General features: G+C 37.7%; 1 protein-coding gene across 4 annotated transcripts in view; it reads right to left on the reverse strand.

Moving 5' to 3' along the window:
• Positions 1-1,359: 1,359 nt before the first annotated feature.
• The window catches only part of EGFL6 (EGF like domain multiple 6), a 47,209-nt gene continuing 22,662 nt past the window's right edge, over positions 1,360-25,906 (reverse strand). For all 4 annotated transcript variants that reach the window (XM_064500279.1, XM_064500269.1, XM_064500289.1 and 1 more), the window contains exons 8-12: positions 19,828-20,151; positions 6,889-6,969; positions 4,827-4,913; positions 3,175-3,440; positions 1,360-2,032 (exon numbers count right to left, since the gene is read on the reverse strand). In XM_064500279.1, coding sequence (XP_064356349.1) covers positions 1,937-2,032; positions 3,175-3,440; positions 4,827-4,913; positions 6,889-6,969; positions 19,828-20,151 — 854 coding nt within the window. In that variant the 3' untranslated portion in view covers positions 1,360-1,936. The remainder of the gene's footprint in view (positions 2,033-3,174; positions 3,441-4,826; positions 4,914-6,888; positions 6,970-19,827; positions 20,152-25,906) is intronic.

The raw sequence follows: 25,906 nt of genomic DNA on the forward strand, positions 1-25,906 counted from the left end.
GAGGCACTGTGTACATGTAAATTAATGCGGTTTGAAGCTAGACACACAAAATTCGATTTCAATGGCATTGTTCTTATGTTTTCTCAGTCTTCAGTAAGGATGGAACCATTCAACTTCAGACACTAAGACCTCTCTAGGAAAAGTGAGTAAACAAAATACTTTTATGACTCAATCCTACTCTTATGTCTCATTCTGATCAGGTTCTTCAAGGAGTCTAAAATCATAATGGGCATCCAATCCATTCCTGAGGGAAGCTTCCCCATACTTTGAAACTCTTTTTTTTTTCCCCTTGAGATTAAGGACAGTTTGTTTCTCTCAAGTTCTTACTCTGTAATTTCCTCAGCACCTCCAAAGACACCAGCAAAGAAATTTATATGTCAAAGCTGAAATCGATGTACAGTTCTCAAAGCATCTGTTCCATAAAACATACAAGTTCTAACAAAAAGCAAACATGCAGATTACATTGCAGATCAAGATATTTCTAGTCTTGTTTACCATTTCCTCAGCTGTGCTACAAGTGCAAAAAGATTGCGTTTTAACAAGAAGTGTCTCAAACATCCCTGACTTACTTCATCGGTGCAATTCAAGGTCTTTGGACTTTTGGAGTTATTTGCTTCTTGTTAAAAAGCTTGGGTTTGTATAGGCTAAATTCTTCAGGGTTCTTCAGTGTAGCTCTCCAAAAGTTTATTCAATTGTTTTGGCTGTCCCCTTTTTCATACAACAAATGAAATAAAGGGCATCACGACTAATAAATGATGAGCAGTCAGCCCAGAAGGGGACACACAGAGCTAACCAAGAGGATTACCTATGCACTCACATATAACTTTGCCTGAATCAGAGCTTCTCTATGGACATCTCTCTCTGCTTGGGATTCGGACTGTTAGGACTGTTAAGTACCTTCAGAAGAGACCACAAGAGAGGAGAAGGTGGTCTTTTGTCCCATGGCATAGTCATTGACTTCTGTTCAGAAAAGGTGGAACTTGGATTCTAGGCCCTCCTCAAATGTGTACGTGTGTGTATATGTGCATTTGTATGTATGGGGGAAGGGGAAAGGTGCCAGCTCCTCCTTTCTGTGAGAACATTCTGTTCACCTCTTGGTACCTGGGGATGGTGGATATTCTCCATCACTTTTTTTGAAGTTTGAAGGGACATGAAGGGACTCGCAGCAAAGATTTTTTTTCACTTGCATAAGAATAAGCCTGACTGTGTGGCTGATAAGCTATGCTGTACCCTGGAAAATGAAAACTGTTGGTTCACATCTCTGTGAAGTAAAGAAGACCTACATAAATGCTTATAAAAATATACAGGGATCATTTCTAAACAGTGATTTGTGTGACTCAAAGACATGGATAACAAACATATTTTATATACTTTATTAACAATGAAAATACATCTAAAAGACATAACTCCACTTAGAACTTGTTTATCTCCACTGAGGAGGAAGAAAACCTCTTCTCTTTCCTCTTACTTGTTGAATAGATTTAATATCTACACACTAAGTAGGAAGTTAAAGTTACATCACCTAACATGGTAACAACATCTGAAGTATTGCTTTATATTCTTGTGAAGTAGAAGAAATGAAGTAGAAGACTAAAGAATAGTCTTGAGAAGAACTTCAAGGAATAAAAGCCTACCAATTGTAGAAAGGCTAGAAAAGTATTTCAATACTTTATAAACCCTGACCTTGAATGATAAAATACAGTAGTACTACACTCAAAGCATGTATTAGAATAATTCATATAAAAAGGTATACCAATAGGGATATTCTGCATCTTGCACATGTCAGTTTTTCTGTTTGCATTGCTTCATTAAGTTGAAGAGAGTTTCTGTTTTTGTTTTTTTTTGTTTTTTTTTATCTAGAGAATGATAAAAAATGCATGTCTAGTTAGGCAAATATTAAAATAGGATTAAAATCAACATACTGAAATCTCCATTATCAGGTATCTTCGGAGCATAGACCAGAAGCTAGTATAACATTGTCCACTCCAATTTCTCCAGTTTTGCCCTTCCCACGTTCTGATTCAAAAGTGATCTGTCATAAGAAAAGAAGTGTATTAATTATCAGTGAAAATGTAGTTTATCAAACCATTTAGCAACTCTTAATGTTAATCAGCTATAATGCTACATCTGAGGAATGTTTTGTCACAATGCAGGAAAGACTTAATGACTTAAATCCTTGCAGTTTTTGTAATTTCTGTGTAATACTTGAACTAGACTGATAATCCTCTACATAGATTTACTATAGCAAATGGATTCCTTTAATAGGATTACCTATTGTCACTGTACAAAGAAAATGCAAATTAAGTGAAATCTTATTATATAGCTATATCACAGAATGTGATGTTTGTGCACTCCTTTCCTTGGAGACATTACAACTGTCCATTTTCCATCTATTTTGAGGCTTAGTTTTTAGATCCTGTATATACCTTACATTCATTTTTATGACTAGGATGTCTGGGCTTTTAGGTTACACTCTGATTCTTGTTTATGTAAGGGCTCTTGCACATAATTTTAGCAGTGCAAAGAACCTTAAAAAGGGCTTGCATTTCATTTATACTCACAGTAGAACCCTTTACACAGCAGTAAAAACATACATTCATATAAATGAAAACCAGGCCCTAGAATTTCAAGGAGAAACCTGCTGACTGAGCCCTGATTGAGGCAGTTTTCACATATATAAGAGTTCACAGTGTTCCCTGTTAGTTAGCATTTCATGCTCCATCTAGGTTGATTGTCCATTCTTGATTATAAATGATGTCCCTTTTTCACTAATTGTCTGGTTTTCTGTAGTTTGAGAGTGTTTTGTTGCATGAAACAGGTATCATTTTCATCCTTCTCGGCACAGATTTATGCCTTTTGTTGCATGAAATATTAAGCAGAGATTTTGACTGATTGTGATTAGTTTATGATCTGGTGCAGTTTTTACAAAATGATAGGATTACTAGCATCAGTGTCCTGGCCGACTGGGGTAATTCAGTTCTGAAATTTCAACCAGATAACTTTTCTGCCTCCTTAAAACTGTGTTCCCATTTCTTATTTCAGATGAAGCTTTCAGTTGCCAGTACTTTCACAGTCTGTGGAACACTTAAGTATTAGGAGATTAAGCTGTTGTGTTGTTGTGTTGCTTTGTCGTGTTGGTTATGGTAGTTGGCTTATAAATTGTCATATACTTACACTGTTGGTTGTTTCGGCTCCCTGAAATATTTCTATTTTTCCAGTTCTCCACCTTTCATCTTTTCCTTTGCTTTGCTCCCAGACAGGAGCAGTTTTTCTGCTGGCCAGGAACACTCGAAGTTTCCCCACTCTTTCACCAGCAAGCCGATAACTGAAAATCAAGCAGTAGCTGCTCTTTGGTTTGAGGTCAGTAAGGAGAAGTTTTAGACGGCCCATATCCTTCTTGTGCCCCACAAAGGCTGGAACTGCCATGTAGTAACCATCACCTTGTAACAAAAAAAGAGGAGAAGGTGCCTTTAAGGGACTTGTGTTATTTATTAGCAAATTGAATACAATTTTGCTAAGAAAACAAGAGGAAGCTCTGTTACTTGAATAATTTAAAATCAGACTGGAGAAAAGCAGCAGGAAGTATACTTCACAAGGAATGAGCTTGCACTGTTGGAAGTCAGATCAGTTTACGGAGGAGATGAGTTCATACTTCATTAGCAATTACAGTCATTCTTCCTAATTTTCTGTATCTTTCAAAGGCCAAATCATCTCAATTTTTCAAATGCAACAGCCTGAAATGTGCTGCTGTGCCTTTGTGGCCAGGCTATTTCAAATACTTGAGCTAGGTCAGTAGTGTTAGCTCAAGCCTCTCTCCACTGTCCTCCACAGTGATGACAAGCTCATGCAGGAGCTGATAGTTTATTCCCCAAATCCTGCAGGTCCAATCAGATGAGAGACACATGGTAGGGCAATGGGATAAAACATCTGGGCCAATACATAAAGTCATAGTCAGCAAATCTAAGTTTGGGGAGCAGGGTAAGGCCTCGGTAAGGTCTTCCTGGAAGTGATAGGATAGAGAAGGGTCTTGGGGGAAAGGAAATATATAGAACAGGAGAGGAAGGATTAGTGAAGAAAGACTGGGATGAAAAGACTGAGGGAAGAGGGAGACAAAGTATACATAAGAATTCGAGCAAGTAGTCTGCAGGATCCACTGGTCCCTACTGCAGCACCTTCTGCAACATTTCCCATGTCACAACAGGAGATACATCCTTTGAAGCAAATTTCTTCAACCACACCTTTTGAAAAACACCAGCACAGTAATCACATGTTGCACTCATGGAGCATTTTGTCAGGTTTCATCAGGCCTGCCATTGTAGTAGTCGGGTATTGGTGGCTCTTGAATAGTGCCTTCCCTTGGCTCATTCTAAGTAATGACTTGACTTCTTTAACTTGCAGAGTTTGACATTTCTGATCACTTATCACAGTGCTATGTCTAAGCCATGTGAATGACTATTACATTACCACCACCATCTAAAGACAGCAGATATGTTGTTAAATGCTCTACCAGTGTTTGAGAGGCTTAACTCTGATAAGGTTTCTGTTGTCTTATATCTTGCAGTTCTTACCAGTTTTTTCTCATCCTTTTTCTCATCTTTTGATTCATTTGTGCTGAAATATATTGCTGAGTAGCAATTGCCAAGGATATTTCAAAGAAACAATCTCCGCCTCATCTTCTCTTCCTCCTTCTGTGATTATTGCTTTTCTAAAGATAACCCACTGACAGGAAACCTATTTGCTGTTTCCATTCTCCCCTCCCTCCTCCTCTTTTTGGAGGTGCTGAGCCATCAAATTGAACCACAGCTAGAAGATAGATATTTAAATACCACTATCTCGATCAGCAAGATTCCAGTCAAAGTCATCATCAGTATCTTGTTTCCAGTCGCACACCCCCTGACTGAAGCTGCAATCAACTGGAAGAAAATTGACAATGGAAACACAGAGATAAGAGCAGCATTATATAAGCATTGATAAAAATGATTTGCTTTTATTCATCTAGTTATGAATGTGTAGGTCATTCTAAAAGTATCCAGAATCTGAGTTCACATAATGTCGACCTAGATTAAATTGCAAAAAAGCGCAACATTAGAATTGATGAAGTAATTATTTCCTTAACTCAGCAAAATCTATTGTGCATTTTTACTGCCAATCTTTCACCTGTGTATGATTTTATATTTTGTTTTGTACACTGAATGCCTGCTAATTGCCAGGTGTAGTCTGAGGTGTCAGTTTTGGAACTGTAACACCATAAATGGTTTGGGATGTGCCAAATTTAGAGGCTTCCTCTCTCCATGTGTTATACTGCTGTAGCTGTAACCAGCTGAGGCTCCAGTTCTTTCCATTTAAAGGGAGAGGCAGGCCTCCGATGAGAGGAATCCTTTAATTCAGCACTCAATACTCATATAACATGAAACTGGGAATAGCCCAAATCAGGTGACCTTTAGAGCACGCTGCAAAAAATTTGTCATCCAGAGTGCACCACAAGCTTTGTAACTCTGCAGGTCGAAAGCACTATATATTAAGAAAGAATCATTGTGCAACACAAGCACAATAGGTCAGATTAAGAATAATATATCAGCCATCTGAACTTCATTAGAAAGACACAGTCATATTGTTCTTTTAATATATTTTATCATGAGACAGAAAAGTGCAATACATGGCATTTAGAGAGCATTACTGTATAAATACTTTGTTTCTAAGACTACGGTTCTCTGGATGGGAAAGAAACGCAGTATTTCACACTTACCGTTAGCCAGCATGTTTGTCTATTTTGATTTTTTAAGATTTGAAAATATTTATGGATCATTTTTGGGTGAAACCCACCTTATCCTAAAAAGAACCCCAGTTACAGTTAATCCCAATATTTCAGCCACTGCTTGTTAGCTGGTAAATCCACAGGAGAATGCTGCTGCTCTGTAAATGCATTAGCTCAGTGCAATCTCTTGTTTCCACCTCTTGAATTCTGCTTTCTCAATGGCTCTTATAATCAGGTCTATACAGTCAGCTTCATGATTCTGTCTTACAGCATATTTTTAGCTTCCTGCTCACTTCACCTACCTCAGAAAGGCTGCACAACTTAAAATAAAGTTGTTGCATCATGTAACTCTACCACGATGAGATGAGGGTGACGTGCTTTTATGTTCTGCTTTGACCAGAGCCACACTACAATGTATTAGAGTTCCCAGCAGCTAGTGAAGCTTTCTGTTTGAAAATGTGTGAAATAGTGTCGTAGGGCATGGCAGAAACTTAAGTTTTGTACATAAATTGGCTGGTCTTGGACCTCATATGGTCCTCTAACTGATTTTACAAATTTTTAATGTGGCAAAGAGAAGAAAGTATCATCTTACTCTGATAGCCGCAGGACATATTGATGAATTGTGAAATATCATGAATTCATAGGAATTTAATTAATATTTAAGATTTAGGATAAATATTTATTTAGTGTTATTCAGAGGAAACTTCTACTGACATCTGAGGGCCAGGAGAAAAGCCAAGAGAAAATAAGTGAAGGATGTTTGGCTGTGGTTGCATATATGCAACACTCTTCTAACATGCTTTCATTTTATAGGTGACCAAAATGACTTTGTTTTTCATGACTCTGAAATACATCAAGTGAAATTTAATTGCAAGTCAAGTGTCTGGGTGGGGGAACTTTCTGTACATGGCTTATTAATAGATAAAAGATATTTTTAAAAGAACACGAAATTAGATTCACACACTGGAACTGCCAGAATGGTTTGTGCGAGATACTCTGTCCAAAATACTAAGAAAACTTTTGTTTTATGTTAGAGACTTTAAAACTTGTTCTGAAGCTTAGCTAGTAAAGATTGCCATGAAAACACACAATACACAGGAAAATAAATACTACAGAGAATAAAAATAATCTACCTTCTTGCTCTGCTCTTGATACTGGAACTTTCTTCTGTGCCAGAAGAGGACCAAAGGCGGCTGCTTCTTCAACCTTGGGAACTAAGAAAATAACTAGTCAAGTGCCAAATCATAGGAGGAGCAGAAAATGGAACTTTATTCCTCTATACCAGCTGCCATCGTTATGTAAATAACACAATGTATGTGTTTTCCACCACCAAACTCACATCTCTAACTCCAGTTAGACACTAACTCTGAACTTTAAAACTCTGCAAAAATTGCTATTTTCCACATCAATGTCTATTTTAATCTGCAGGCAATGGAGTTGTGAGATCCACAAGATCAAAAAACTTTGAATATGATCTTTCTTTGGCATGGTGATCTGCTTTCTTGCTACAAAATTTCAACTAGTGATTGAAGCATATGAACTCTAGGCAAAGACAGTAACACGGTGGCTTGGCAGCAGTTTGTGAACAGCCACCACAAAAAAAATGGATAATGTCAGAGACTTTATAAAAGCCATAAACCTTGGGGGATCAGAGGCCCTTTAGTGCAGAAGTCTGTGTTCACATCAGTGGTATCTGTGATGCTGTAACAGAAGCTCTAAAAAATGTGTTTTTCTGAAGCCTTACCAGTTTCCTAAGGCACATGTTCCCCTGCAACCCTGTTTAGCTCTGCAGTCTGTTGGAATGGAAAGGTGTAGTGATTGCCCTGCCTCTTCCTTGCCCTCCTTGCAGCAGTACATAAGTACAGCCTGATGTCTTGATAGTCTGAGCTGGTGATAAGCCATGAACAACTTCTTTTATAAAAAAAGACTGACTTGCCTTATGCCATCCTGGAAGAGCTGGTACAGAGGCATAGTCCATGTTAGCTGCATTCTCTAAGATGTTGGCTAATAGGAAGTAGTTACTCAAGAAGTGATATTTTTCACCAGCAGCCTGAGAGACCAAGGCAAAACCTCTTCTGTCTAATGAGCTACAAAGATAGAGGAGTCTTGCAAACCCGTATATTCAGCTGACTGTCAGCTTGGGACCTCAGTATTTTTAAAGTTCTGTGATTAAGCTCCTTCTTTTGCACTCTTTCTAAGTGATAAATAGAGAGAGATTTAGTGTTACTCACTAAAAAAATAGCCTCAATTTCTCTGTGTGGAGCCTGTGTAACTGCCTACTCACATATGAGATGATCAAAAAACCTGCTTTCACTGGCAGAGGATTCTATTCTTTGCAAATACATATGCATATGATACATACATACATACATATGAAGAAAAGCTTAAATGCCCTGTTTTGCTGGGGTGGTGGTGGTGAATCCTTTGAATATTGCTTACAAAAGGTGTTAGTGGAAAACCTGACACTTTTCAGCTGTGCCACATGGTCAACATGACTAAGAAAACCTCAGGCTTCCTCAACTGCTAGATGATAGGAGCTATGAAAATGGAAATTATTTCTCCCTACTTAGTATTATATCATTCATGCTATTATAAGCTGCAAAGGCCAAATATTTTAAAACCCATTACTTTCACATGCATGCACATTTGAACAGGGAGCAGTTTGTTTCAGTGAGCTCTTCTTAGTGAGGGCTTTTCACTGAAATTCTCTGGCTTAGTCATAAGCATGTACTCAATTTTAAGAATGTGCTTACAACCCACTGCACTCTAGAGCCTCCTAGTACCATAAAGACTATGCCACCTTCTTACCCTTTCTTTTCCTGCAAAATTGTCAAAAATTGTTCTGTGTGTACGCCAAAGAACACACACACCAACAAAGAGGCCCTGGAGGCAGTTACAGAGGTGCTGAGTGGAAGGAGGAGACTCCTGCAGTGTTAAAAACTTTCTGATGGATTGCTAGGAGCTTGTCTTCTGTCATTGCCCTTGCAGCATTCCCCTCATCCAGACCATTGCTTAAACCACCTGGATAATATTCTTACTTAAGGCAAGGATTAATATATCTCTCTCCATATTAATATATGTCTACATATACACATTTAGGAACCAGATGAAAGATTAGGTGTTAAGTTCACTGTCATACCATACACTTGGCCCTGTATTTAGTGAAAGAGGCTCAGGCTGTGAAAACTCTTGTCAAAATGAGGAAAGCTATTAGAACATGAAAAGTTCTGGAAAGAGCAAAGCAATTTAATGCAAGACAACAGCTGCTGGAATTATTTATTTACGGAGTTACTGAATTACACTTGAATTCACTTGAGAGATATACATGCAGGTGTAGCTGTGTGCTACAAATGCTTCAAGTGAAGAATTGCCATGCACATAAAAAATAAAAAGAGGAAAACTTTGTATCCATATCTGTTTTTGTTTTCAGTGTCAGGCATTATGCTCAGGTTCTCCACCTACTGGAAGATGTCACCAGTGTGTTATGAGAAACTGTAAGCTTCAGATGTACAGGAGGATGTAAAAGAGAGAGAAAAAGCTCCATGTGGTCCCTAATACAAGTGTGATTTAGATAACTGCAATTATGTGAGAATCATTTCCTCCCTACAGAATAGATTGTAATGTCTGCAGTAAAAAGGTCAATGTTATGCTTTTCATGAGTTCAAAAATGCATGCATGGGGTGAGACCAGTGTATTCAGTCTGGGCATTTATGCAAATATGCATAAATTTTAAGTGCATAAATCCTATCCTCCTAAAGAGTCTAAGCTCTTTACAATCAATGAAGAGAGAACAAGTGCCTCAGAAACACTGAGAAGGCAGTCTAGTGCAGCACAGCTAGGCGCTGCCTCTCTGCCTTGACTGAATCTGGAATGTCAACTTCTTGCAGAGTCTACTACCCACTTTAGTCAGACCAGGTGTACATCTTTCTCAATGGACTGCCTAGGACTAATAAATTGGACCAAGTGCCTGTATTCATATTTACTCTGAACCTAAACACCTGCTGGTCTTGTGAAGACAGTCAGCTATAAAGAACTCTTGCCCATGAATGAGGACACCAGCATCCTAGAGAAAAAAGAATAATGACAGCAGATGGAAATGGACTCCCGTCTGGCTGGGACAAAAATAAAGGTTTTCAAGAAGGCCCACTTCTTGAAATATACCTACATTTTACGCTGGACCATTATTGGGCATAACCGGAATCCAAAGTTCACCCCCTCCTAAGTACTAGGCAGGAATCAGGCTTCCTCTTGTCAGCTCTTTAGCTGTCCAATGATGCTTGCAGAAATGCACACCTTCCTAAAGAGACTTGGTCTTATAATCTGTAAAAACACATTCACACCAGCAAAAGCTCATGAAGTCCCAGTTTACGCATACCAGATTCTATCCATTCTTTCTGTACTGCCAACATCCAGCCATCTATGTATCAGCAGCACTAGCTATTATATAATCTCCAATTATATCTAGTACCACACATTCTGAAATGTTGATGTCATCATGATACTCTTCTGAGATAAGATGGGTTTATCTTATGAACAGGAATTAACGGCAGAGAGAACTAAGGCCCATATCTTCAGAGGTACTTATGTAACTAACTCCCACCAATTTCCATAGGATTTGTGTCTCTAAATGTCTGTGAGTAGCTGGGCATAAGTAAATTGGTGACATTCTGCTCCCAAGAACAGTCAGGATTGTTACTCTATTAGGTTCTTACATCTGCAAGAAATTCAGTGCTGTTACCTGTGACACATATCTGAGTATTGCCCCTGTTATCAGTGTGAGACTCTCTTTGAGCCATGTTAGGTCCAGCTTGTTAATTGTATTATATATCAGGAACTGCACTAAGAAAAGCAACTGTCTGCAAAAGTGAACAGCCTCAACCAGCTCTGTTTGAAACTATCCTGAGAAACTTATAGGAAACAGCCGAACTCATAAAACAACTCTGAAACAACTGAATATGACTGCAATCATGGAAACATCTCTTTGCAATAGTTTCAGAAAAAGAGAAAGCAGTACTGAAAGGAAGGATAGAGACATTCTTCTAGCATAAATGTGCCTACCAGAGTACCATGAAGGGGATTTAGAAACTGAATATGCAGTTAAAAGGAGTTCAGAAATCCACTTTAAAAATGACAGGCTTCCAGGGAGAGTGGCACATAATAAAATAGATGAGGTTTGAGAGCCATCTCCTAACTGTTTGCTGAGTCAGGGGAACTTTAGGTAGCTAAGTAAGGAAAGGTGACAGGCTGACATGAAGTGATACAGCAAAAGAAATAGTTCACTTCAATCACATCCTTCTGTCCAATGCACAGCAGGGCCTCCTAGAAGTGCAAGCAGACGCTAGTTCACTGTTTGTGAAGCAGGTTTGTTAGTCAGACAAGGGGCAATGAGATGACAAAGCAGTAAGTCTTCAGAACTGCATCTGGAAAAGCTGGGACTAAGTTGTAATACTTACGTGCAAAGTAAAAAAAACAAACCCCAAACCCAACAACCAGAAGCTCAATAGAATAGCTCTGTGGAACAGTGTTTTATGGCACACTCTTCAGAAATAGTGCAAAAGCACAGGCAACTAACTGTGGCGCTAAATGAGCTTACCGAAAACACTTGATGGATTTTCCTTTATGTGCACTCAGTTTCACCTTTCTGCTTTGCAAACTACTGTATATAAAATGAATTATAATGCATTTTATACTTATGGAAATGACATTTTTTTCTGAAAAATATGGTTTTGTTTATAGCTTGAAAGTAATTTTCTGTTTGTCTCCAGTAATGCATGTGCTATCCTTAAATCTTTAATCTCTTCTTTTTCCTGTTAGTGAGACTATATTTCTCATAAATCATCTGCAGCATCACAGTGACCCCTTGCTGAGACAGCCATAGTAGAAGAACAGATATATAGCAGAATATAAGCAGCCATATATTTAAGGGAACTAGTTATAGGGAATGTAGTATATTTTTCTTTTTGTTTCTTGTTATGGCTATTTGATTTTCCAGTTCCCTGGAGAATGCATAAGCCTATTTTTTAGCCAACTGTAAAAACTGTCTAGGCAGTCTAGTTAGTCTAAATGTAAAAATAACACACAAAATCTGTGAAAAGTAACTCACTGTTAGTAATTCTAACACATACAATTCTAAAGTGTCTAAAACTGCAGCATGGGGGAACTCTCACAAAATGGTACTAATTGCCTACTTGACACTACTCTCTGATGGTTAAAGCTCCTAAGAAACCCAGAAAACCTAGTGAGTGCTGTTTATATTTTAGAGAGCTTTCCCTAAAAAGCATTCTAGCAGTAAAAAATCAAGCAGAATGTAAAAGGTAGTAAAATGAAGACTAACTTCATATATATATAAAGCAGTCAAGAGTTGCATATATAGTATATCACTATGTCAAACTGAAAGGAATACCCTCCATCTCTGCTGCCACATCCTCTTCTGAAATAATGACATTTGCCAGCTATCTGACTTCTTTTATGAGCCTTTTATCTACAGTTGTGGACTCTCTGAGCATTATTTGCTCATGCATTGGTCATGCATTATCAGAAAATAGTAAGATTAACAGCAAAGATCCTTATTAACTGAGAGAGTTGTCTTGTTCACAATTAACAGCCTAGAAACCATAAGGGAAGCTATCTACCTTTAATATTGCCAAATAAACAAGGAAACCAAAGCCTCCTTATCATTCTTATGATAAGATGCCAGATGAAGGAGTTCTGTAATTAACATGGCCGGCTAGATTATATTCCTGTTGTGTTTTAATCACAAGATAAGTTCCATAAACTGATACAGAAAGTACAGAATACGACATTGAGTTGTAGTTGGCAATTTACCCACAAAAAAAAAGTTAGAGCAACTTTGCTTACACTAAAAATCAAGCACTGAAAAGTCAGAAAATGACAGAAGTCAGGTTGGGCAATATCCATTTGCTTCTAGCTTGAGCATAGGATAGGTGGAGTCATTGCTTACATAATTAAGCACTTTGGTGCACCCGTCCTTGTCTTCTTCAGTATATAGAATGGACAATTGTCACGGAGTTAGCAGTTTTTCAGTGTTTTTTTCTTTCTCATTATTTTGTATATAGGTGCTTGTGCTCTTTACTGTGCACAACTAAAATCCTGTGCTGAAGGCAAAAACTTGTACAGCCCACATCATGGACCTTTGTGTTGTATTTTTTTAAAAACTGAGTAGTAAAGTTGTTATGAAGGTCCTGTATTTTGATACTTGGCCTATCTTAATAATTTCAATCTCCATATTTTTTTTTCCCTCCACTACTTCTCCACTGCTCCCTTTATATTTCTTACAAAGCCATAAAGTAGTGCATCAACTTTAGGACACTAACTAGGATCTCTGAAAACTGTGGCCTGTCAATTTTCATAATTAACCCCTCCTCCTGAAAAAGGCAAATGCAATGGGAATACTCAGGCAGATTATATGGAGGAACTTATGTGGTTTTGTAAAGGAATCACTGATGAATAAACAGTAGCAGTGGAGGAAATAACAAAGATGAAATGGCTTAAGTGTATGTAGATGGATACTAAAAAATTTTCATTTCCTGCAACTAAAAATTTGTATTTGTTGATTGACAAGCATAGTCAGGTCTTCTTGTGGTATCTTGGCTAAGTTTCTCCAAAGCATTTATGTTGTTTTGAAATTAAGAGTCACTTTCAAAAGTGCCATTTTCTTGGATTTTAAAGGTTTTTTAGTCATCTGATTCCCTGAAAAGTGGATCTCTAGGCATTTAGCAGATGTCAAAGAGTACATTCACAATTATGAAGTTAAGACCTTCCATCTGTTCATGATTGCCCCCATGCCTCATGCATGGTAACCAACTGTTTCTACTTTTGTTTACTGCAAACTGTAGCAGGTTCATTTCAACCAGCAAAGTACATAGCTTAAGATAACCTCTTTTAATTTGCATTCAGACTGAAGAGGAGTGTCACTGTGTCTAAACCAAAGATGTAGAAATGGCTGGCTGAAGACCTGTAACAAACAATCCAGGGTAGAAATTTCTTAAACTGGCAAACCTGTTTCACAAGCAAATGCTGAACTAACTTTCATTGATTCTTAGGCTCAAATGAAAAAGTTACTCTTCATCTATAAGAGCTATCTCCCATGATGTTTAGAATGTTATTTTTTTATTTCTTTTGACTGATTATTTTAAAGTTACATCTTGAGTGCTGCTTGACACATTACGTAGGCAAACATCCTGATCTTTATTTATACACACACATATATAAGTATGAATCTGAACAGAATACCACTTCGAAATTTGTCCTCAACATACACTGCTACTGTTTTTCCATTGTAACTACAAATGGACTTTTGCCTCTATCTGTGTATTTTGTATAGTGAGGAAACCCTTGCATAGAATACAAACTGGGATTTAACTTGCACCAAAAATATAAGCAGATAATGATCAAAAATATACATTTAAATAGAAGCAAAAGTTAGACCTATAACACCTACAGTTACTTTAGAATCAGGAGATGATCAGTCCTGCTTGCACTAAAATGAACTGGAGCCTTGCTCCTGAAGCAGAAGTAAGAATTAAAAGAAAAAATAAGACTGCAGCCCATCAAGACATTTGAGTATGTGCTTAACCAGTCCCCCCAAAACGCTTAAAGCATACATAAGAATTTTGCTGCCTTGAATACTGTTCAAGAATGTCATACTACAGTTTTTTAATAATAGAAGTCTTAAATATCTATTTTTAGGTGTTTATATAATTAAAAGTTCATTGTTACGAGTTATAAACAGAAGATTTTTTTTTCAAAAACATTATGCATTGGCTTTACTTCTTTCACTGAAGCCTCACTGGTAAGATTCTCTCTAGCTTAAGTAGGAGCAGAGCTGAGTCAATGCTCAGTGCTTGGCATGATCTCTGCTTTCTCGTCCAGTCCAAATATATTCATTCTACAAACTACTGTGTTCACTGGGAAGGAGCAGCGTGCACTTCATCTCTTTATGGCAAGTGAGAAATGGTCAGATTAGTGCAATGTGCAGCAAATGCAGGCTGCAACAGAAGATTTCCACTCCAGAATTGTACAAGTATGAGTTGTGATTTTATGATCAATGAAAAACAAGAGTATGAATGTGTACTGAATATACTAGGCATGGAATTCATTTAACCAAATGTAGACATCTGTATCTAAAGTCACCCTAGTCATCCTAGCTTTTCTAATCAAGAGAAAATTTTGATTCGTCTCATTCTCAAGTATATATTTGAAATAGGTCAGACTAAATCACCAGAAGTGTCTGTTTCTCTCCATTGACTATAAAAGGAGCTTAAGTGACTATCTTGGATGTCTACACATTATCTAAACTTAGGATCTTACTCTTGTAGCTTCTTAAAGATTGCTGTTGTGTGGTCTCTCTCCCATGAAGCCCATAATAGTATCTGGCTAATTTTTGGCATTATAAGAGCATATTTTTCAGAAAGTTTCTTCTGTGTTGACATATACAATCTTTAAGCTACATGTATATGTGTGGAAAAAAAAAAGGTTGTGTAAATCTACCAGCTGTAAGTTTAAGCTAATTGCATACTCCAAAGGATCATTCAGTAACATTAAAAATAAGTGATTTTAAAGCCCAAAGTTCAAGCAAATTAAAGTGCTTGAATCAAGACTGGATTTTGTTATAATAACAAGGATCAAGTATGTCATATGGAAATTTAAAAGGAAATAAAGTTAATACAGGCAACCCATCCTGGAAGAAAAATGGCACAATGCCTGAAGTCTTATACATAGTAGGGATCAAACCAGAAAGCCATAAATAATACAAAGCTTACATATGCAATAAAATTCCAGTTTGGGCTTTATTACATAGTAGTATCCCTATATACAGAAGCACATCAATATTCTGCCAGTATCCCCTAGCAAAATAAAATCTCTCTGAAATGTTCAGTGTATAAATCCCATACATTATTAATATAAAATTCCAGCCAACTGTGACTGGAACAAAGAGAATATAGACAAAAATACAGATAAAACACAGTGCCTTAATATTTTCACAGAAATAATAGTCACATTCACTGCTCTCAGGTGTGGAGGCAATTTTGTATAGATCTATAACCATAAATAGTCTCTGCCTACCCAGGCATATGGTATTCAAATGCTGTGGTTTGGCTGAGAAAGTCCTTGCAAATGGACTTCCACAAACATCATGACAAAAGTGGTTTGTATATTATTTTGATCTGGATTTCCCTATGGACAAATGATTTTCCCTGCGTACCCTCACTCAAACTGAAATGTTAGAAACAAATCCATTCCAAATAGTGTGGCAGAGAATATTTCAGCAGAAAGGGTATGTGATCTACCCTTGGCAATTGCATCAGGTCACATAACCCAATACAAGGGAGCATGTATCCCCCATGTCACTAGGCACAGAGAGCAGAGCCCTCTGTCCTTTAACCAAAAAATGGTGACCATACCCAGAGTATACTATTTCTGGTACTTTCCAAGCAGGTTACAGAAGAAGCCTGTTTAGATGTCAGAGCTACTTTCCTCAGTCCATCAAGACATCCACCACAGAAAGGCAGAAAGGGCTAGGAGAATTGACTTGAAAGATTTTTTTTTTTTTCCCAACAGGCTGCCTTGCATAACAATTGAGCAAGTAGAAAAATCCACAGTCCTTTATGGCACCAAATTTGGGGGGAAAAATCTATTTTTAAATGGAATAACACTAATAATATTAGTTACTAATATTTAATTACTTAGCTGTTAGTAACTATTAATACTACCAAGTAGTACTATGCCCCTAAAATACTAGCCCAATGATATTCTTCTTGCAGTTCTGTTTGGAAGGAAAAAGACTTGACTTTACACAAATCAGAACAATGGGAAAGCACACTCTTGCTGAGGGTAGATATTCCTTCAGATTCCACTAGTGTTTTACAATTAATCAGTCAATCTTTTTGAACTCTTCCCAGCGTAACCACGTTTAGTTGAATTTATCTGGTGGTACCAGTGCAAGTCAATTCATATCATTGTCTTTGCATGCAGAAGCTCCCCATCAATTTGCCTTCATGGAGAAGCTTAAGAACATACGCTTAAGAAATGTCACCACATATATTGCAACTGCCTTTCACTTTCTCCGTACTTCCTGCAAAATTATAGTCGGCTTTATATTAGTTAACATGACTGGGCTAAGTTATGTTTGTCTTTAGGATAGTACTTCAGTGGAAACATGTGTGAAACAGAATTTTCTAATAGTAAAAGCATGAGACTGGCCATCAGAAAACATGGATTTTATTGCTTCACGTGAGAGAACGAAGGCAAGCCTCTTAATACATTTGTCTGAGACTCCCAAATGTATTTGGCAGGATCAGCATGGTAAAGCTGAACTCTGAGGGTAGCTTGCCATGCAATGGAAACTTCAGCTACAATTCGGCTTCAGCTCCTGCCCCTGCTATCTTAGGTAAATGATTAACAAAGAGATCCTTAGAAGCTGGATGGAAAGCTGCCTGAGTTTGATAGGAGTGAAAGGCTGAGCAAAGAGGGACTGGCTTAGGTAATGAATATGGTGTGACTGGCCAGAGGGATAGTGGCTTCCTGTGCACAGGAATCTCAACTTTGGAATCCCAGCACCATTAGCTAGAAATTCTTCACAAAAAGCAGAGATTGTTAGAATATAGCCTTGAGGTTAGGACATTCACTGGAGAAGGTGAGGTGGGCTGAAGTCCCTGCTCTGTGTACAGATTTTGAATATGGAAGTCTTCTGCATGCCAGATGAACTTCCTAATTTTTCAGATGGAACCATGAACATAGTTCCTCTGGCTGTATTTTGTTTGTTTGTTTGTTTGTTTTCTCTCTTTTTTCCTGAGTATCTTGCTGTTCTGTTTGGTGTTGGTCTTTATGCATCCAATTGCCTCCTACCTTGGACAGTCATAAAGTCTGAGGAAGGCTCTGATAATAATCAGGTCCTAATATGAGAGAAAGAGCTATCATGCCCTCATTTACTTTGCTAATCCCACCCTACGCATTTCTTCTTGTGCAAAGAAGGGCTTGAAGCAGCAAGTCAGTTCTGAGTATTTTCAGCATTTGGTCTGGTTAAAAGCTAACATGCAGAAACATATTTTTGCATATGGCTAAGTGGTAGCTGTTTTGATACTTTGGAAATTTCACTGATTCCTGAAACGTGAGCTTGTATGTTTACAGCACCAGAGAGGCATCTAAGTGTCTTTCAGGATGCTGGTCTAGGCACACTGGATACCACTACTTTCTAAACTATTTTGAAATGACAGCATAGAACAAATTATAGAATCATGTAGGTTGGAAGGGACACCTGGAGGTCACCTAGTCTGACCTTCCAATCAGGAGCTTGCACAGAGCCCTGCTTGGTCAAATTTTGAATATCTCTGAGGATGGATATTTCACAACCTCTCTGGACACCTGTACCAATTTTTGACCACCTTCATAGTAAAATTATTTTCTCCTTATATCTAATCAGAATTTTCTTTGTTCCAACTTGACCTTGGTGAATCATTTCTGGACTCACACTAGCATGTCAATGTTTTTCTAGTAATGGGGAGCCCAGACTGGACACAGCACTCCAGATGTGGTTTCACAAGTGCCAAATAGAAGGGAAGAATCACTTCTCTTTACTTGCTGGCTACCGTCTTGCTAATGCAGCCCAGGATGCGGTTGGCCTTCCTGTCTGCAAGAGCACACTGTTGGCTCATGTTCAACTTGTTATCTAACAAGATCACTGTGTCTTTATCTGCAAAGCTGCTTTCTGGCCAGTTGTCCCAAGCCAGTACTGTTGCATGGGGTTTTTCTACCCTTTTGCATTTCCTTTTGTTGAACTTCATGAGGTTCCTCTCAGCCAATTTCTACAGCCTGTCCAGGCCTTCTTAATAGCAGACCTGGCCTCTAGTGTATAGATCACTCTCCCCAGTCTGATATTGTTAGCAAAACTGAAATATGCCACAGGCACTTACTGTTGTTAATATCTGCAGGAAGGGAGGAGGCCTGTGAACAAACTCCTGACTTCAGACTGAGTATCAGTTCTCTAGCATAATTCTGCGCAGCAATATTAGGCTATATCTGCAGTCTGAACTGAAACAAATGCCAAATACCAAATGTCCAAACACCACAGAACATTGAAAGAAAGCAATTTTAGGAGAAGAGTGCCATAGGCAAGGAAGCTTGTATTCTCAAATGTATATAGGTGAATAACCACATTTATTCTTGCCTTTCTTACAGCAGCAATATAATAGACCTTCTGTTCCGGCAGCCTTTAAAATGACCTTTCCTTTAAAAAAAAATATGTGCATGTGTCTTTTTGAATGAAATAGCAACAATTCAAATGCTAATTTAAAATTCATTTATTCATTAATATTATTATGAAACATGGTGCATAATTTTAATCACCATGGGATAAGAGAAAGGAAAGAGAAAGTATCAGGGATAAACTGTTAGCAGAGTGCATTTTTCACATTATCTATGTTTTAGCCACCTCCTTGAAGAATGTTTGACTGAGCCAGATGTATTAAAATATAATTAAAATACATTTGAACACTTTAAACAACAAGGCAAGAAATTGTATATCTTAAAAGATCTTTGTGATTCATGACTGATTATTTTTTCTGATAGGAGTGACATGAACAGAAGCAGGAGTGTCTATTTTAAATGGTCTATATTATTTGAAACGCAAGGACACCAAAGTCTATGTTTTCCTTCTGAACAGTATGCACTGTTTAGGATGATGAATATGCCTGTCATGATTCAAAGCTAATTCCTGTCTTACTCGTAAGAAAACAGCAAAATAACCTGTTTCCTTGGGGCTTCTCTGAAGAAAATGGGGAAAAGCTACACACTATGTCTACACTGCCCTGAAAAAACAGCCTCCAGAGCAGCTGTCAGGATGTCACACTCCATCTCTGTTCACATGACTACAGACAGATGCCCCTAAAAGCCAGATTCTGTATCTTTAATCTCAGTGGTAGGTATGTTAGGTTTCTTTTCCTTTTCTACAAGAAAATTCTGGTAAGATGGCTATAATATTTTGTGACTATTTTGTTAGTGTGTATAGGTAGATTTACAATAAAACCCATATAAAAAGTGATGAAGAAACTTACAAAAGACATCTCCTCTAAGGCTTTGCTCGTGGTCAATCTGATTCTCAACATCTTCCTTCTCCTCCTCTTCTGTCTCCTCTGTCTCTTCTTCTTTTGTAACTTCAGTCTCTTCCTCAGCATAGCTCCCACCAAGATAAATACCACCTTCATAGTCAAATGACTGCAAGTGGGTCTTAGAAACTGGTGTCACAGCTGGTTCTGGGATCACATTCTTGATTGCTTCGTGTTTTTTCAGACTATTTTTATGTGCAAGAAGTTTCTTAATTGTGTCCTTAACTGCTCCAGGAATTCTTGGAATTTCCTTCACTGACTTCTCGGGGATAACTAGAATCAACAAGAAAATATTAAATATTCATCTAAAGAATCATTCAGTAATCATAACATTTATAAATGGCACCATACAGTCCTTTAGAATCTCCAGACACCTATTGAGCCAAATTATCTACTGTTAGATGCAAGTTCAGCTCTGCACAGAACTGAATCTACATGCAGTAGCTAGGTGCTTAGCAATATCGTATATACAACCTTCTGCTGTAGTAAAAAGGCAAAAGCAGTCCTCTGTAATAACCTGACCTGGCCTCCTGTGTAACACAGGTCAAACAGCCATTTATATTAATTATTTTTTACACTTGAGCTTGAAAAAGTTTTTTGCCTTTTTCAACTTATCAGACATTATGAAAAATTTTGTCATTACAGGATAGTAAAACACAGGAGTGAGCCACTTTTACACTCTTTGAAATACATCACTATAAGTTTTTAAAAACCATTAGATTAACATCTGTCATGAATATGCTGGATTAGATATGCTTCAGAGAAAAAGAACAGACTAGCTGATATCATTTAGTCCCTTTCAGATGTACTTTTCTGTTATCCAACAAAGAACGCTGGCCGTTTGTGCTTATGGCCAAGTCATAACTGAGGGTTAAACCTGGGCCTGCTTATGATCAGCTCATTCAAGATGGGTGTATAGTACAAAGCAAATTGAAATGAGAAACCACAGAGGTATTGCAGCTGCTGCTTCTTACATCTGACCAAAAATTGAGGAATATCACTGTCCCAGAACTAGCTCTGACAGTGTGACAAATATGCAAGTTTTAGGGAAGACTTAAAGTGTGACCAGTTCTGCTTTATAAGATGATCTTTTTCCATCACAGAGTTTCCACTAGAGTTAATAAAGTCCCTATCTGTCATAACATCAGAGCTATTGAGGAAGACAGTGTCCTTGGGGTTTAGAGTCTATGCAGAAGACAATGAGGCTTTGAAATCAACTCAGGATTTCATGACTGCTATGGCAGACAAGTCAATGTGGTGTGTTTCTTTTCATATAAATAAAGAGGAGCAGAAGAAAAAAAAATCAATTAATACCAGCTAATAAAATAGAAATGTAATCCAAGAAGAAGAGGGGAAAGCTCCCTGAATTTTATTCACCCTTGGATAATATAATCTTATCAGTGTGAATTAGTCACATTTTATTTAAGGCAAATGCAACTACATTTTCTATTCAGTATCCCAGGGCCAAAACCAGACTCTCTTGGTTTGCTTACTGGGGCATTCAGATTTTCTGAGGCTGAAGTTGCAGGTATAAAGTAGATGGATATTAATTAAAAAAAAAAAACAAAATTGAGGATTTTTTCTTTTCCTTTGCATAAAACTTGTGCCTAGCTTGCCACATGCCTGCAAGTAAACTCTTTACTAATACTCTACTAAGCAAGCTTTTCCTCTAGGATATTATGAAGGATGTGCTGTATAATTTAGCTGCTGTGGTTTTCTGAGCCTAAACTCAGAATGCAGCAATAAAAACTAACAAGAAAACTTCATTCCAAATTTCTTCCTGACAATCAGTAACATGAAACTTCAGGTTTTTAATGAAGAGGCTATGGAGGTTTTCAAGCCAAGACTGATTGCCTAGCAAACCAGAACATCTGCTTTTAGTTTCTGCTTCAGTCTTCCTCATGAAATGAATAACCTTTCTGCTGTCAGAAAACCAATCTCCTTGTATGTGCAAAACCAAGCAGTGTAGAAAATCAGCTGACAGGAATGACAAAAATAGGTCAATGAAAGCATACAGTCTGCATGTGCCTGCAGACTTCAGTTTGCTGCTGCAGTATGAAAATCTGAATGTTTATGTTTTATGTGATGGACAAAGAGGGACAAGGCATCAGGCAGATTTTAGGAGATATCACCAGTATCCTTCTAATCTGCATTAGTTTTAGAGTAGCCTGAGGTGTGAATTGAAGGCTTTTTATCCATAAATTGCAGTAGGAATTGTTCAATCTATAGGACAGACCACCTTAAACTCACTGTTCTGTAGAACCCACTGCCTGGGGACTTGTGCGAATGACAGTCTGGGATGCTATGGCTGAGACGGTGATTTTTCAGGACCCTTTCCGCCAGTACATAAAGGTGTTGCTCACAAACATTCATACATTTATCGATCCATATGATTGCATAAAGAATTTTAGAAAATTAAATAAAGTCCATTTCATCGAAGCCCTTCTATACACACCTTCTGTCTAGAAGCATACAGATTAAGGCCTCCTGTTCTTACAGAGTTTGTATTTACAACCCTCATATGAAAATGTTCCAGCTATCAAAGGTATTTTAATTCTTTGATTCAGGGAGAATTAAAGCAAGAGGTGGATAAACAAAGGCAAGTGGTGGCTGAAGACTCGGAGAAAATCTTTCCTGTCATCAGTTTCAGTGCAGGATTACCAGACCACAAAAATGGCTTGGTATAGGATGTCTAATGACTGAGTTGTGACAGTCGAGTTCGAAAAAGTACATAGAGAACAGATGCCAACCTCTTGTCTCTATGCTATATTGTGTAAAGAGGTATACTCGGAGGATGACAGAAGAGGGACAGCCAGTATTCTGTTTTCCTCCCATGTGCCACACGACCACAGCTTGCACTGGCTGGGGCTCTAAACTTAAGAGGACTGCAGTAGGAGATAGCTTACTCTGCACTCTAACAGTCACTGCATTGCTTCCACCTTGACACCTAGCAATATATTTAAAAATCTGGTCAGAGACAAGCCAAGGAGCCTGGTTTACAAAATACATTTGTAGCTTCTGTATATAAGTTAGTGAGGGAAAGAGGGATATATATGTTTCTCTAGACAAGCATTTACTATGGTTACAGCAGTCTGTTGATCTGAGTAAAGATGAAATCAGCAGGACCCAGTTTGAGAAATTATTCTAAAAAGCTACAGACTTCGTAATGAAGGATGCCAATTTCAGAGAGTCATAAGAGATTCAGCGAGTTTGAATAGTTTAATGTACAGATTCTAGAGACAGGCTATTATTCTCTTTTAAGCATTATGGAATATCATCTAGCAATATATATACATTGTTGCATTTCTGAAGTTCTTACCATCTCATTTAGGGAAGAATGCCTAAAGAAATCAGGGCAAGTCCCTGACAATGGACTGTGCTTAATGTAAGACTAAAACAAGCAGCAGTATGTACAGTAGGAAAAGTGAGATGACAAAAACCTAAGTGTTATTCATTAAAGGACAACAGCAATATTTGGCTCCATATTGAACTGAAGCATAAGAACATTACCACTGATATGACCAGAATGGCTTTTTAAGCTTTGAAATTGTATGATGTCGACCCAAACTTTTCTCAGGACTGGCAAGTTAACAGGACAGCAAAACCACATACTGGTTAATCTATGAGCAAAAAGAAGCCTACGTAATATAAGAGGGACAAAGAGAGTTGCCATGACTTTGTATTGCCATTTAGATATTCAGCAAATCATAATGAAGAATAATCTGCATCTCCAGATGGGCAATAAAAAGAAAGGACCATTGCTGAGCTCTTATCATAATATTCTTTAGAGTGATACTTGAAGGCTAAAAGTTTTAAGTTAGTACTAGTTTTTCATGTTACTTTGTAAATTCCTAAAAAAAATGTGAATTAAGAGGAGGTTCATTTTTCCTCCATGGAATCTTAATTGCTTACGTAAGCCTGTGGGACCTTATTCTTAAATAAAGGCTGGAATGCGCATAAAAGTATGTAGTGAAGGAAATGTGTTTTTTCAATGAACAATAGGAAATCAGGAAACACATGAACCTGAGAAAAGCAACAGATTATAGCAAGATAGAAGCCAGATGTGGAAAAAGCTAGGACCCTTTTAGGGAGCATTTGAAAGGTCACACGTCTATAGGTTCTCAAACAAAATGTGTTAGAGGCAGTTCAGAAACACTCTCCAGTATGTCATGCATATCTGAGTGCTGAATGGCAAAAGGGTGCCTGAGCACCCCCAGCTCATATTCATACCAGCAGCACTGTCTGCAGCCTGATCGTTCAGCAGCTTTCTGCTAAGTTAATATATAGACATACAAATTAAATAAACAACTTCCCCCACTTTCTGTACAAACCTAGATTTTACATTACCTCTCTTGTTAAATTATTTGGCAGTATGGGGAGATTTAGCCACAGAAGTCTCATTATAAACAATGTGCTTATTCCTTTTGTAATAATACTCTGAAAATTAAACTATATATTGAGGGTTTTTTTTCATTTGTTATGAAAAGCTAATTCTGCTGCCACAGTAACCCATTTGAAATATTCTTTAGAAAATTGCTATGAAGACACTAATGGATCCTCTTCCCAACCCATGGGAATAATCATATGTAGTACTGAGGGTGTATTTGAAAAGCTCTTATTTTATCTGCCGCACCGCCCCAGGCACATCTGTTGGGAGCAGGAATGGACTGCAGCGCTTGCACCCACTGACACCAAAAGAAATGTTGTCAAGCCTCAAACTCCCAAATTCACAGGCTGGCATCCTCATCCTGTTAAAGGCAATAGCAAAAACTTCCTGTGACTTCAATAAAGCCAAAGTTTTTCCACAACTGCTTTATGACATGGAGAACACTTAGCACTGCAGTGTCGATTGGGACACCTGACTGGTATTTCTGTCAATGTTTGAACAAACATTTTCTCTGACAGCAAAGCTTATGTCCTGCCTCCATCAGTTATACTGATCCAACTTTTTCTAGGGATATAGTATAAATCAACCACTGAAATATTGTGTGTTATAAGAACCTCCTACTCTTCCCCAAAGAAAGGAAGTGTATGTGTGGGAATTGCCACTGGAGAAACCAGTCTCTTTTTAACACCACGGCTTCTCAGGTTTTACCTACCACTGACTTTGTATTTTTTCCCCCTCTATTGCTGTATTCACCTTTCTAGTTAGATCCTTGCTTTTTTACTTTATGCCTATGGCTCTGATTTCTCTCATTACAGTGCATTATTTTTCTATCCTTGCTTGCATTGAATCTCTTCTCCATTTAGTCTTCTACTAATTTTATAAATGCACAGCTTATTTCTCTTTTAAAGAGCTAATGGACTTCAGTAATTAGAAATATGACATGAGAAAGTATGCAGAGAGAGAAAAAACAACTTAATAGAAGATTTCTATCTTCTTGCTGATGTTCCTATCACCAACATTGATTTTTGTATAGGGGTAGACATTGAAAAATGTGCCACACCATCTCCACAAGCTAAAATATTTCCTTTGTTCATATTTAAGGAAGTATTTCTGCTGAACTGTTTCTGCTTGAGGAAAGAATGTCATTTGAACACTCATATCAAGATGTGTCATGTTGGTTTGCTTTGATATTCCTCCAGGCCTCAAGCCGCACTGCATGTCTTCCATCATAGTAAACTGCAGTGATACATCACAAGAGATGTGCAAGGAAACTGAACACTAAATCTGAGCATGAGAAACCTTCCCAATAGCTCTGATGAGGCAATCTGTTTCCAAATCAAACTCATGAATATGAGACAGGTTTTTATGTGTTTAGATCTTCTGATTAAAGGTCAGTATTTTTTATTGGAAGCAGAAACTTAACAAAAGTTTAACTTGGAATAAATCTGGTTTTTGTTTTTTGGTTTTTTTTTAATTTTCCAACATATAGTTTTAGCCTTGCTTATGTACCGAGTTGTTTTGGCTTTGGGTTTAAAATATGGTAACATGCCCAAATTATACTGTGATAGGTACTAAAACTAATTTCAAATGATAAAAGCACATTGGAAACTCTCCACTGGCTCTGTTACTCACTTTATGTTT

The sequence above is a fragment of the Dromaius novaehollandiae genome, chromosome 1, assembly GCF_036370855.1.
Source record: "Dromaius novaehollandiae isolate bDroNov1 chromosome 1, bDroNov1.hap1, whole genome shotgun sequence".
NCBI lineage: Eukaryota > Metazoa > Chordata > Aves > Casuariiformes > Dromaiidae > Dromaius > Dromaius novaehollandiae.